The sequence below is a fragment of the Diadema antillarum genome, unplaced genomic scaffold, assembly GCF_040938485.1.
Source record: "Diadema antillarum isolate AM-2024a unplaced genomic scaffold, OU_Dant_1.0 seq00000790_RagTag, whole genome shotgun sequence".
Taxonomy (NCBI): domain Eukaryota; kingdom Metazoa; phylum Echinodermata; class Echinoidea; order Diadematoida; family Diadematidae; genus Diadema; species Diadema antillarum.
In genome coordinates, this window is record NW_027271677.1 from 214,871 (window position 1) to 229,401 (window position 14,531).

The 14,531-nt window shown below is 38.6% G+C and overlaps 1 protein-coding gene across 1 annotated transcript; it reads right to left on the reverse strand.

Annotated features, from left to right (window-relative positions):
* Positions 1-1,239: 1,239 nt before the first annotated feature.
* On the reverse strand, positions 1,240-8,734 carry LOC139739214 (uncharacterized). Its single transcript, XM_071649826.1, has 5 exons — positions 8,552-8,734; positions 7,071-7,111; positions 5,995-6,079; positions 5,285-5,396; positions 1,240-4,832 (listed from the first exon to the last, which is right to left on the reverse strand). Exons 1-5 carry the CDS (start codon positions 8,724-8,726, stop codon positions 4,760-4,762), a joined length of 486 nt encoding a protein of 161 aa, XP_071505927.1. The 5' UTR covers positions 8,727-8,734; the 3' UTR covers positions 1,240-4,759.
* Between the last annotated feature and the right edge of the window lie 5,797 nt (positions 8,735-14,531).

Here is a 14,531-nt window from a genome sequence, read left to right on the forward strand (position 1 = left end):
CTCAAAGGTGTTCCCAAACTTTTGGAGGGGAGTGTATATATTATATATATGTGTATATATATATATATATAATTGAAAGAAATTGGACTGAGGCGGGACGTTGCTCTCGATCTTAGTCTCCCTTTTATTTGTCAAGCTTTCGGCCCGTCATTGGACCTTTGTCAGGACCTCAGTCCAATTTCTTTCAATTATATACAACCAACAATGCGGCACCGCGCACGTTCGGGACCCAGGGAACTATCTCTCACATTATATATATATATATCGTCACAGGGGTGACAAGACCTTGTATCTGCAATTTTGGTGAAAATGACTCTTTTTAATTAATGGTCAAATAATAGTTTAAGTGATGTCCTGTCCAAATCCAAACTGTCTTGCTCCAAAAATTAAGCCACCACGGCATGTCAAAGGAAAGGCTATCCCATTCACCACAGTGCTTTGGCCGCCATGTTTTTTGGCTCTCCTGAACATTTGACATTTTGTAGATACGAGGTCTTTGCGACGATATATATATATATATATATATATATACACACACACACACGTACACAATAAACCTATGCATACATGGCTTCACATTAGCAGTGGCCACTAAAAATTGATGCCGTGCCACCAAATTTCTGAAATGGCCATCTTTGGTGGTCTGATTGAGCATTTAAGATTCAAAATGGATTATTTTTCTGTTTGAGTCACTAAGTTTTCTTTTTCTGGACACGAGAGAAAAGCTCAATATATATTTGCTCACACAAAGAGAGAATACAAACATTCTATGGACCAATAGAGAAACAGAAACAAGATGGGCAGAAGGACAGACATGAAAAGACATGTACAAACTGACAAAAACATTAGATACAGTGGATTAGATTCTAATTACATTGTACTTTAAACACTGATATAGCAAGCTCAATTAGAAAAAAAAAACTGCAGCAGATTTCAAAGTTTAATTGTATTTTTTTTTTAAACCTTGACATCACATTAATGTTGTTACATGTATCAACAAAGCCAAGTCATAGGTATCAAGGAGTCTGTATTTATGAGTCCATTGCAATGATAACAGATTATCAAAAAGACAAAAATGTGTATGGGTAGAAACACTCACACATACAGGCAAACAGACAGACAGACAAACAGACAGGCACAATGGTTCAGACATTTACCATCATCTCAGAGAAAACAATTTCAAAAAAAGAATGTACACATGGAGCAACTCCAGTCATAAAAAGACTTTATTCCCAATAAAATTCTTGTTCACAAAATACTAAATATACCATCTGATAGAGGAGTTATACAATTTTGTACTATAATCTGCCCACAAAGCATGAAAATACAGAGATAGATATAAATCTCATATGATACACACACTACAAATTGGGCAGAGTAGTTTGTAATTAGTATAGTTTCCACAGCTGAAAGCAGTCTTATATGTGCCAGCAGGCTTCACCAGGTGCATCTGATATGAACCACCATACCAATCATATGATCTCCTTCACTCCTTAAAGATTCTGTCAATTCCTGCACTGCTTTTGAGGCCAATATATTCCTTCATGTCACACAATAAACTGATCCTTGCAGAGGGGCCACACAGTAATCATAGCAAGGAAACATTGGATAGAAAGAGACAAAGTTTGTCTTAAATACAATGTGTACGCAACACCCATAGTTGGAAATTACATTCTTTGTTAACCCGTCGAGGACGAGTCCCGAGTATACTCGGGCAGCTATCTATTGGTAATGCATGTTGTAGCAAAATCAAACCATCCTCAGCACGTTAAAGATCTGGTAGTGTGGGGACGAGAAGTTTGTTCCAATTGAATCGATCCTCAGTCACTGCCTACTACTAGGACTAGCTGTGATTATGACTCAGCGCGGGTCTGCTAGAATAGAATTGCATGTCGGCGAATATACTGAATACACTGAAGGTACCCTCATTGGTAACGTTCGACTCTCTAATATCACTACAGTGTAGAGATCAGCAGTTCAACTTCAGTCCAGGGCCCCATTTCATAAAATATGTTAGGATGGCAACTCTTGCTGGAATGGCATCTACCAATAGAAACTACAACTAATCAGGAAGCTGGATTCTTGTCATTACTTTGACTATTGCCATTCCAGCAAGAGTTGCTATCATATCAATTTTTTATTTTTTTAATAAAATGGGGCCCTGATTCTTTAGCTGCATACAGTACTGTATGTGCTACATGCTTGCATTACAAGCTCTGTGCAATTTGTTACAGGGGTTTCCAAATTTTTCTGAGTCGGGCCCAGGGAATAATTTTCATGGTATCGCATCGCAATTTGCCATGCATTTTTACACCACTGCTATACAAACTAACTTTTGTGTAGATTGTAGCAGTTTTCTTCCATAGAAGTGTACAGGATACCACTTGAAATATTGTTCATCAGCTGAAATTGCTAATCAAATATGAGTTGGAAAATTATTCCCTGGGGCCAGCCTTCCCATTGCATAAGATGATCACCATACACTCCCAGGTCTTTCAATTCTAGAACAGAAAACATATTTGAGCTAACTGTGGGCATGACAAATTTGGGCCCAAATGCCCTGATAGCAAGGAAAGCACTTGTAACATCATGAACAGTATATAAATTCTGCATGTACATTCTCTGTTTGTGGTGCTGAGAGCTACAGGTTGTACATCTAGTTTAGATCGTAATATTGCTAGCCAAAGAAGTCATTCTACTCAGCTGTACATTCCAAAATACCACAGGAACAATAATTAAAATGATATCCATGCAAAGTTTAGGCATAAAAGAGAACAAACAAACCTAGGTAACAAACAGAAAGACGAACATTTAATATTCTATTTCTTGTGTAATAAAATATAGACAAATAATCTTTACTACAGGTATACATTTGGTTAAAAACCTCGTAAGAAGGCAAAGGGCAGAAACTAGACAAACACACATACACACATAAAAAGAAATTGTAGCAGCTTTCTATGGATAGCAAATTCTATTGAAATCATCTTTGTAATGGGGGCTTTGATGGACCAATAACAAAATGTATGCCATATGATGGGATTGAATGTTTCACAATAGTAATCTTTGTAGCAAAAATATTTCTCCAGCATGGACGTCTACATTCAGGATATCTTACTCTTTCAGCCTCATGTTTTCATTTATCTGAAACGAACCAAATATTTAATTGCATAGAACCTCAGTAATGGATTTAAATGGTGTACTCAGTAGTCTTTGAATACTTTTACAAGGGAAGCTGACAGGAAGCTATTGACTAACAAGCTGCAAGATTGTTTTAAAAGTTTGAAAATTAAGTTCCTGTTGATAAATATTAAACATTTGTTCTTAGCTACATGCAAATTATTGATATCGTGACTCCTGCAATTAGGAATATTTCTTTTTCTTCAAATTACACTTATTTCCTTGTTTATCTGTGGAATTACTTTAATTTACAAAAAAATGAAATTTAAAAATTGACAAAACTAAAACCAAAGCGATCATTATGCCACCAGTGATCATGTTGTTAACTTTACATACGAATGCAATACAGACAGACACTTATCCTGCACAAAAGCAAACTCACAAGATCAAGATGTTGGAGAGCTATTTGATAAAATTTCAAGGAAATGTTCAAAGCATTGCTGTTATTCAAACAAGCATTTATGATGCAAGTAACATTATGTCTTGTGGAAGCTCAGACAGGGCTACTTTGGTCCCTTGACTAAGATGTCATAAGAAGTATGACTTCTTACTTATTTGTCTACTTCTATAGGTCTGTTTTTACTTGTTTAGTCTCGTTTTTATTGATCTTCCTAACTGATTTGTATCTTTTAAATTCACAAAGTAAAATAATGATATTAAAACACTTTCTCCTCAGGAAAAAAAAAAAAATCCTCCAGTAAGGCTGCATAAGATGCTATGAATTTTATCTGACAATTTTTCCAAACATCAACGACAGGGGGGAAATATCCTTAAGAGATGCAGAACAAATAATGCCTTTTGTTTTTAAACCTGAATGAAGTATGTTATGTGGCTGAACTTTTTTTGATACCCTGGCTCCCGAAAGTTTAAACACTCAACAGTCTTTAACATGCATAAATATTTTTGCTTTTTAGGAAAAAACAAAAGCAACAAGAAAACAAAGAAACAAAAACAAGCAATCACACAATCATTTGCCATATATGATGCGAAGACAGAAGCGACATCTCGTTTTTTTGTTTTTTTTTCATTACATTCTTTACTTTAAATGTCAGACTTTACAAGTCAGACTTTCAAGAAGAGCTATTTCGGAGTAATTGTAATTTTTTCCAAACCTCGACACACACTACATGATTCATTTACACACTTCAAGCAAGACATGATTGGCATTTATTATCAGAGACACAGCAATTATATTTTGACAGTTCTTTGAACAAATCTTTAAAAGGAAATTCATTTTCTCCATTGGCTATTAAAGATGTTTTTCCATTCACATGGCACCCACACACACCTGCCTCCTCTGATCAGCTCACAGAAAATCTGTCATTTTGGCACATTCGGAATTGACTTCACAATCAAATACACTTTGCTCTGCATAGCATATGATTAAACCTTTCCCACCACAAAGATCCATATGAGGCGCACCCTATGCACCAGTGCCAAGGACCCACTGCAGGAGGAAGAAAGGGGGTGTATATGCTGGTGGTGGCCTCCTCTCAGCACCAAGGGCTCTTCCAAGGGGGGCGTCTGAGCCCCAATCTCCCCATCTCTACCAGTCCTCCTGAAACCTCTGCAGCAGTGTTTCCTAGGCAACCTCCGCTGCCACTGCCTCTGCTGGCTTCTCCTCTTTCACCTCCTTACCTTGACTTTGGTAGTATCTAAATCAACAAGGACAGAAAGAACACAAAAACAAGTTTTTATCACAATGCTAATTTAGTTATCAAGATCTGTACTCTATTTTTCGTTACAAATTTGGAAACTCTACTTTCCCGCTGTATGATTTATCATTATGATATTTGTGTACCTATTACACTTTGGAGGAAATCAAAATCAGTAAGAAGCCAAAACCATACTTATTTTCTAAATGGGCTTATATTGCACAGCAATATTAGAATGGACTTCATTGATATTTTCAAGTGTTCACTCCATGCTGTCTAAACCAAACAGAAAATTGCTCAGCATGAAAGCCATCAACAATAACAACAACAAACCACAAAGAATTTAGGTGGTAAAGGACATAATTTCTGATCAAAAGACCTCTCCCCCCACCCTCTTTGGTACCATTTCAGCTTCTCCAAATGAGAGCTACGTGCAGGACTCTACAACTTACAGATAGATCCGTCCCAGCTGCATGAGTCCTGTAAGTCCAAGGAAGAAGTTGACACTGAACAGATTCCAGTTGACCGGTATGATGACCATCGAGTATCGGGCCCAAATAACACCTGTTTGAGGTAGCAAGTGGACATAGGTGGACATACAATATGTAGGGGACACTGGAATGCTTTGACACATTTTATATGGAGTCTACCATTACAGTCATTTCAATAGTTGAGCAAAGTAATTTGTATGTACATGTGTTCAGTTGTATAAATTATCACAATCAAGCAGCTTTAAAAGTTGCAAATATTACAAATACCAGGACTGCTGTAAACCTCTACAATCAAACATGCTGGTACAACGGGAAAAAACAAAAAACGAATAAACCCACTGGCAACTTTCCAAGCATGCTTTCACAAATTTTGTTGATATTGCTATGTATGTGTGTATGACTTGTTGCATTTTAAATATTGTAATGGTCATGGCTCTTCATAAAAAGCACAAGTACGATGCATAAGAATTTGGGATCATACCAAAGAGAGGCATTCAAATGCAACTCTATGAAGACTTCAGCAAGAACTACATGTAACTGTGTCTCCAGCACATAACTATGCCCCAGACAATGTTTATTTGTTATGTCGTAATGTCCATTGTCCATTTTCCATAATCAACCTGTCGCACAAATGTTAAGCATAAAAAAAAGACGGGGGATATTCCCATTACCGGTGGCAGCCAAGGCACCAGACTGTCTGACACTGAGCTTCTCAGGAGGACGGGCGTAGTCAGCTATTCCTGCAATCACGAGGCACTGGTACAGGAGATACAAAGAGAAGGAGAAATAATCTACATTGAACAAAAAAAAAAAGCAGCGCTTGAACCAACTCATTAAAATGCAATGTCAGTCCATTTTAGATTTGATTTTGATAAATGCTAAAGCAACAACATACTAACAAGCAAAGAGAAAAAAAAAACAAGAACCAAAATCAGAATGGTAGAAGTTCCAAGGCCGGCAGAGCGTTTTCAAAGGTGTGGAGGCCCACTTCCGGGTTTCATGAGCTAACAAGCAAAAAAAAAAAAAAAGGTCCTCAGCTCATCTCTCCCCTCCCATTCCCAGGTTTCTTCAGCTGACAAGCAAAAAAAAACAAAAAACAAAACAAAACAAAACAAAAAACACTTCAAGATCTCTTATTTCTATTTAGTGCCACTTACGTACTTCCGGGTTAAAAAATGTGTGGGGGCCCACAGTGATGACACCTTATGTATTCCTTTGTATGGTGCACAAAAAGTGTGGGGGCCCGAGCCACCACGGCCCCCACGGTTCCGCCGGCCATGAGTTCTATTGATTATTATCTTACTATCTTTTATTTCATGTCAATAAAAGGACATTTAGTAAAGATTTTTGTACATGTCTATGGAAGTACATGTAAAGAGATATTTCTCAAGATTCACAAAACAAATATATTATGCTTAATGTTCAAGAGATGAAAAAAACAAAAACAAACCAACATTCAGCGATAAACAAAGTTTTGATGACTTGGGCAGCATAACTGTCCACTGACTGAAATCACATGAAATCACAAGTTACAATCTTGTAGCAGGCATGTGTTGCTTGAAGCCATGCAGAAGTTACATACCTGTAGCAGGTATAAGTAGAACAGATCAGCCTTATAATATGGCACATCATTAATGATGTATGGCTTCATTCAAATGTGATAGTTTAACCAGAGTGCCATTTAGTTTGGAGAAAACAGAAGAAGCTTCGAATAACTTTGTCTTTTTTAAGTACAGCTATTACTTACCCACTTGAATGCAGGGGCCCAGAAATGAATTGTTTTAAGTCCTGCAAAGAGAGAGATATGCCATTCAACAGTACATGAAGTCAGTTGGTTTTGACATGATGTGATTTTGCATACTGTCTGGGAAAGAAATTCTTGTTTACATCTGCACAAATTCTTCATTGGTTTTTCTGTTTTTTGTTTCTTCCCAGAATTTATCTTGCAATAAAAGAACTTCTGATTCCTGTAGGTTAACATGCAAAGGATAGCTGGGACCTGACCATTTACCTCCATGTTAAAAGCAGTTTCTTGTCTTTGACCTTACTGTAACGGAATTCCCCGCTACACAGAAGGGTCCGTCATCAAATATTTGGGAAGTTCTAATAATAAACAAAATCAATTCAATTCAATTTCAATCTTTATTGTCCATTTTGGAAGTTCCTTTTGTTGTACGTCTTACGCATAAAGACATAAAACATAAAACATAAATGTACATCAAACAGACAGACCTGGAATTTAGTATCCACTTTCCATCTTTGTTTAGTTTTTATAATATGTCTATTTCATCTTTTCATAGAAAGCAAGCCAGACAACTTAAAGGGGAAATCCAGTCCACAAATAAGTTAGTCTGATAAAAAAAGAGTAAAATCTTACGAATTCAAAGGTAAAAATTTTACTGAAATCGGATGAAAAATAAGGAAGTTACGCCATTTTGAAGTTTTGCTTATTTTTGCAAAACAGTTCTTTTGCAGTGGATATGAATATGCAAATGAGTGAGCTGATCATGTCATAACCTCACAATTTTCCATTGATCGTGTACAAAAAATGACGAAAATTCAATATTTCTGTCATTGAAGTCTAAAACACGATGTTATTCCTGGTTGAATAACTTCAGAATAGTGATCAGTTAGATATATCAGGATTTGAGCCTTGGGCATACACTGTAAATGTGTTAGAATGAAAACCGGGAAATTCAAAAATTTTATGTACAAACTATATGGCAAGATGTGAGGGTATGACATGCTCACTTTGTCAAATTTGCATATTCATATTGACCGTTCCAGAACTGTTTCCTGAAAATTAGCGAAACTTAAAAATGTCATAACTTCCTTTATTTTTCACCCGATTTCGATCAAAATTTTACCATTGAACTCGTAATATTTTACTCTTTCTTATCAGACTAACTTATATTTGGACTGGATTTCCCCTTTAAAGGGTATGAAATGAGGAATACCAGTGTAGACAGGAAAGTCATAGTCATGAAACAAAGAATGAGGTGGCAACTGAATTCCAAAATAAATGCATTTGGTACAGATCTCTAAATGTCATTACTTCTCACTTGTACACGTATATTGTAATTAAACTTTTCTCTAAACTGCTTCTCAAGTGTCAACACTGTGCCACAAGAAACAAATCAAAACAAAACAGAGTCAAACTTTCTTTTTTGAGGCAAACCATCCAATTTTGAATGTGTCCAGAATGCCAGACAGAGTAGAGCCACTCACCTGCCGGGTGATTCCATAAGCCTTGTAGCCGCGGCGGAAGAGCCTGCTGAATCTTGGCGTCGAGGGCGCCAAAGCGAGAGGTAGTTTGTGGGACGCTGTCGGCAAGGCTGCGCTGTGGCTGCCGCCGGAGTACTAGTCGGAGTCCTGTCAGGAAAACATGTCTGCGGCTTGCCATGTCAGAGCTGTGCAGCTGGATAAATGAGTTTGTGGTAGAAGGACTTATTAATCGGGAGTTGACATGTGTATACAAACAATTTGGGTTGAAATCAAGTGGCACGTAGTAACCTCAATCACCTTGCAATTTTTTTCTATTGACTTGCTTGCATTTCAGCTTTAATAATATCCTAGTACTGTAGTAACTACAGTGTAGTATTCAGACATCGTGTGAATCAACTTCGAACAAAAAGAAATTGGCAGACCATCACAAGGATGAAGACAAGACATGAAATGAGTGATTGAGCGATCACGCTCAAAAATCCAAAGCAAGGATACTGTGTTGTACACTAAAATAGTGTCAGAAACATATTCAGACAAGGTACAGTACATATATGTAGAGAGCACAGACTAGTATTCATCAGGTAAATTAACAACATACCCAAATATTGCCTCCCAAAATTATAGTCTCCAAAATTGGAAATTACTACCAAACTTGTTTCCCAAGTGGCATATATAGTACATGTACATTGTATACTTGTCGTACACTCTACTGTTGTGGTTCTCCAGCAGATATCTAAAAAAACCATATAATATGGAATACTATGCTCATAAAATACAGTGTATGTACACCATAAGGAGCAGCTGCACACATACATCCAAGACAGTTGGCTGGACTTGGGAAAAGCCAGTTACTTCCAATGCAAACTGGCTACACATGACATTTGGCTGCACATGCTACTATAGGATACAATGTGTACACATTATCACAAGTATCACACCACTGTTTGCACTGTGCTATCACTGTCACTATGTGATAGAATTTCCTAATAAAGAGTTGTCTTGTGATTCTACCATGTACAGTGTATGGCATGATGGTGAACAAATATTTATCTTTTGATAGACAGTCTGGAATGATAGTCGTATCTACAGGGTATTGTACTGATGTAACCTTTGAGCGGTGTCACACTGGGTTTCTTGTCATTGTACAGTAAAGAGAATCACTCATCATGTTGTTGAAAAGAAACTCTTACTGAATCTAGAGCAGGCTTACAGTCTAGTTTAGATTGTAAATACTTTGGACAGCATTCTCTGATGGGCAACTGGAAAATTATAAAGATGAAATAAGAACATTAGACAAGTCTGTAAACACAATAATCTACTGTATAGCCAAGAGCAGTATCATCTGACTTTGATATGCCATATATGGGCACTTGGCAGTTGCAGTTTACAGTAAATACCTCCTTCAAAATACTCCTGTAGGATGTGGAGTTTTAATTGAAGGTGCATCACAAGTTTTCAGCACAGATGGGTCTGCAAAGAGGGAATGTTTCTATTGATGACTTTTCTACTGTAGAGGGCTCAGCAGTAGAACGGTTCAAAATGAATTTGCAGTTGCTTCTGATCTTTAATCATGCTTCCGCAGAAATTGCTGCAATGACCTACGCGTAGGCCTCTCCTGTCTCTACTGCTGTGTACATGTATACTGGGTTTGGGTTCAGGGAATTTTTCATGCTCGATGGCTACAATAAATAGGTTATGAGGCCATTCATAATTTTAAAATCTTATTTAAAAAAATAGTTGTGATGCTAGAATCCCACGGCACCCACATGTGCTTGAGACAAATCTTGCTGCCCTCTTTTGTGTTCAAACTTGAGTACAGCTTCTCTATACTATCTACCTGGAGCAAAACAATGGTTGAAATTCTGTCTGACGAAAGTGGTTTATCACAAGCAAAGACAGTCTATGGCGGCTTGGCCTTGGTCTAAAAAAGTTGGAGTTGGAGGCTGGAGCATGGAATATCAAACATTCCACATTACGCACAAAGCTCAAAGGCAGCTGGACTGCGAAAGTATTCGTTCAATTGTCATGCTAGGTATAGAACTAGACTATAGTTGGAAAGAGTTCCTTATGTCCCCCCCCCCCCCACTAATTTGCACAAAATAAATAAATTACTTTTTTTTTTTTTACTAATAATAAACTAAGCTAGGGTTATGTCTCAAAAGGAAGTTGGCAATTGTGCCCTTTACGGCCCTATATTATCGGTGCGAGATTTTACCCTAATAATCGAGCAGTGCGTGCGAATTCGAGTTCCTATCTCAGGCACCACGGTTCGACAGCGCCCACTCAGCGGGTCTTAGCTTTCGGCACTGTACTGTGTACATGTGTGTGAGATTTCGTGTTGGGATGCATGCAGTGTGTGTGAATGTGTCAACGTGTGTGTGTGTGATGAAAGCTCTTACGGTACGCCACATGGTTGCTCTAACGCCCTTCCCTGCCTGTGCGGCGCGGCGTGATCGAGCGTGAGTTGTGCATTGATTGGCACACAACTGGAACGCAACGAGTGGTAAACTTCCGTGCTTCAATCATGATTTTAAATGAATGAATTTTGCGTGATCACTAATTAAACCAATTGCGGAGGGCATATGTCCGCTGCGGCGTTGGTGGAATTATTCTGTAAAATAATAATAAAAAAACACAACATCTTATCTCGATTCGTCGGTCCGTTAAGTGTTTATTTCGTCTACACAGTCTACCAGACGCCGTGCGAAGTGTGTATAGCTACCGATTTACGGGCAGCCACTACATGGACAAACACACACACACACAAGCGCAAGCCTCGCCCGCGTGGTTGGTTTGCGCAATCAGCTAGCTCCGCAGAAGCGGCTGAGTAAGGCGGGCTTTTAGTGACCTTATCACTTGTCAAACGGCATTCCATACAGCAAGAGAAGCTCTCCAGCTGCTCAGTGCGGAATGGTTTATGGGATATCACCTTAGCACACGGCGAATGAGGTACCGATAATATAGGGCCGTAAAGTGCACAATTGCCAGGAAGTCTTCCCATAAATGGCATGACCTTTATTTAATTTAGTTTATCATTTAGGGTTAAAAAAAAAGTAATTTAGTGGGGGGGGGGAACATAAATTTAAATGGCATAACCTTTATTTAAATTCAGTTTATCATAAGTTAAAAAAATAGTAATTTAGTGGGGGGGGGGGGGGGACATGAGGAACTCTTTCCCACATTCTAGCTCCTCTGACAGTGTCGGTGAACAGTGAGTGAGTATACACCTCCATATATCCACCAGCACCACACCGGTTACCTGCAAATGCACACTGCTACTGTCACCATTTTTGTTATTCGTACCAGTAATACTTACAATGTACAGTGGTGCAGTGGAAACGCACGCCACTCCACTTGATTAGGGACCGGACCAGGGTTCTTCCGTAGCACTCAATCAGGTTCAATGACGGCGTTATGATCACTTTGGGGCAATTTTCACGCTAGCTCACCTTCTCGTCGGCGTGTATTCACACCAAGATTGGGCCCTTTTATTGAAAATGATGTGTAGGCTACTGCTAGCAGCACAGGCGTCACTCGACAGCGATAGACAAATAAGCCGTACGAGTAACACACACTGGTGTAGCTAGTACACACACATTAAGTACTGTAACTTCATGCGAGCGCGGGGTTGGTTGCACCGCACTGATGACTGGTACCCCAGCGCGCCGCGGCGGCTCGACCGTTCCACATGCAAGACCGCGGCAGAGGTGCCCTGCTGCGCGCCCTGTACGGACTCGGTACGCAAAGCTGGCAGTGAGTGTACCGTGCAAGTCTGCAGTGTACACCCTGGGTTGCACTAGGGAGGGGCCCACCTCCCTGGTTGCACGGCCCCACGGGTCGTCAGGAAGGATTGGGGGGGGGGGGGGGGGGGGGGGAAGGGGAGGGGAGGGGAGGGGAGGGGATATGTAGTGACGGGTGGTCACCATCCTGGATTGATACAGGACCACACATGTAACCACTATTCAAGTTCAAGTTCATTGATTAACATTATTTGTCTCTCTTCAAGATAAATAAAGTATTATATCAACAAAGAATACCGTTCTTGCAAAAGAAAGCAATTGACATTCACAGTAGAGCCTACAGATCCAATTAGACAAAAATAAACAAGAATGTGGCAGAGTAGAGTTTGAGAGGAAAGAAAGACGAGGTAGCCTTGGTTGAAGCAGAGCTTGCATTGTAAGGCTCCCCTGAAAAATATAAGGTAGCGCCTATGTGATTTTAAATTAAACCTTTAGTGGTTTGATTAGCAACTGGGGAAAAAAAAAGAACATGAATAATGAAGAATACTGCTTATTATAGTACATACAATTTAAATATGCAAGAGTATAAAAATATAACACTAGATCTGCTTAAAAATAAAACATGTATATACAAAAGCAAGAGTATAAGAAAGCCAAAAAAAAGAAAGAAAATATAGATAGTGAAAAGAAGAAGAGATGAAAGAGAGATTACAAAGGAGTATAAGACTAATGAAAATATTCACAGAGGTCATATTATGAGCATAAGAAATACTTTATATTAAAGCACATCCATCGTTTACATGCATGCATAGACTATAGGCCTATATACAAAAGTTGAAGTCCTGCATAAAACGAGTCCCTGCTATAAAAAAAACACAAAACAAAACAAAAAACATAAGCGAAATAATACAACGGGAATAATGATACTGATTCTTGGCTGATTTAGGCCTAAATTTTTCTTGTTTGCTTGTTTGTTTTTTGTTTTGTTTTGTGTGTTTTTTTGTTTTGTTTTGTTTTGTTTTGTTTTGTTTTTTGTTTTTTGTTTTTTGTTTTTTGTTTTTGTTTTTGTTTTTGTTTTTTTTTTGGGGGGGGGGCGATGTGAACTCTATAGTGGCAAGTAGGATAGGCCTACATCCCAGGGGCGCGAAGGCTTGGGAGGGGTGGGGGTAATTGTTACATTAACCCTTGACCCGAAACCACCACGAGCACCTTCATGTTGACGCTCGCAGCCCCCCCCCCCCCTCCCTTATCACTGTGGAACATAATCGATTAGGGGGAGGAGGAAAGGAGTGGGGAGGGGGGGGGGGGGCATCGCACTATTATAAAAGACAAAGGTGGCATGCTATATACCATAGAAGCCTATGGCTATTATTTGTAAATTATTGGGATCTTTCCCAGCGACTGCCGTATCTAACTCAAGTGGATTCATAAAGCTTCATAAAACTTCAAAAGACACGAAGGAATGCCGCTCGGAATGAACTCGTCAACTTTCCGCGCTGAAATCTATGCATTTTAGAACGTCAACACTATAGACCTGATCAAGTTAGAGTCCAAAGATTCAATACCGCTGTGCACAATTAAACGGATCACCCGCACATTTTTTTCTTGACGACGTCCCAATAAGTCTGCGTTTGTCGATTTTGCTATACGTAGTGTGTAAAAGCGTCAATAAAGCGTCATGCATGTTCGTATACGGCATTGTTGTCTGACAGACTTTGTACCCATTGAAGAAGGACCAAAAAACAAAAACAAAAACAAAAACAAAAACCCGAAGAAGACTATGAAGAATAAGAATTGAAAGAAAAAGAATTGAATGCAACATTTTACTCTCCACATACATTTCTCTATCTTTTTGATCCCCAAAGGATCCGATCAGCCTATAAAACGGCTTAAATAATAGGATGCACTTTGTCATCTTCATTCTATCGCCTCACGAGTATATCATGTTTCATATAGGGTTTTATTCGACAGGATCTTATATTTGGATCCTCGACTACTGAGAAGAAAGTCAGCTGATAACATGAAAGTAGTAATGTCATATATGGTGATCTGAAAGTCCAACTCAATAAAGAGCTCTACATTATTCTTGTATTAATATCCCATATATATACTTACCGGTACGGCATTTGGATCGCAATAATTATGACATCAAAATGTGAGATAGTGCAACTTAATTTCTTGTCTTGTTAATCAGATTAAGATTAAAGTGATTGACAGATGATGTCATTGGTTCAAGTTGTATT

Coding starts and splice junctions, on each gene's coding strand:
- LOC139739214 (XM_071649826.1), bottom strand. CDS start 8,726: ATGGCAAGCCGCAGACATGTTTTCCTGACAGGACTCCGACTAGTACTC. Junction 7,112..8,551: donor CTTATGGAATCACCCGGCAG/GTGAGTGGCTCT, acceptor CTCTCTTTGCAG/GACTTAAAACAATTCATTTC. Junction 6,080..7,070: donor GGGCCCCTGCATTCAAGTGG/GTAAGTAATAGC, acceptor CTCCTGTACCAG/TGCCTCGTGATTGCAGGAAT.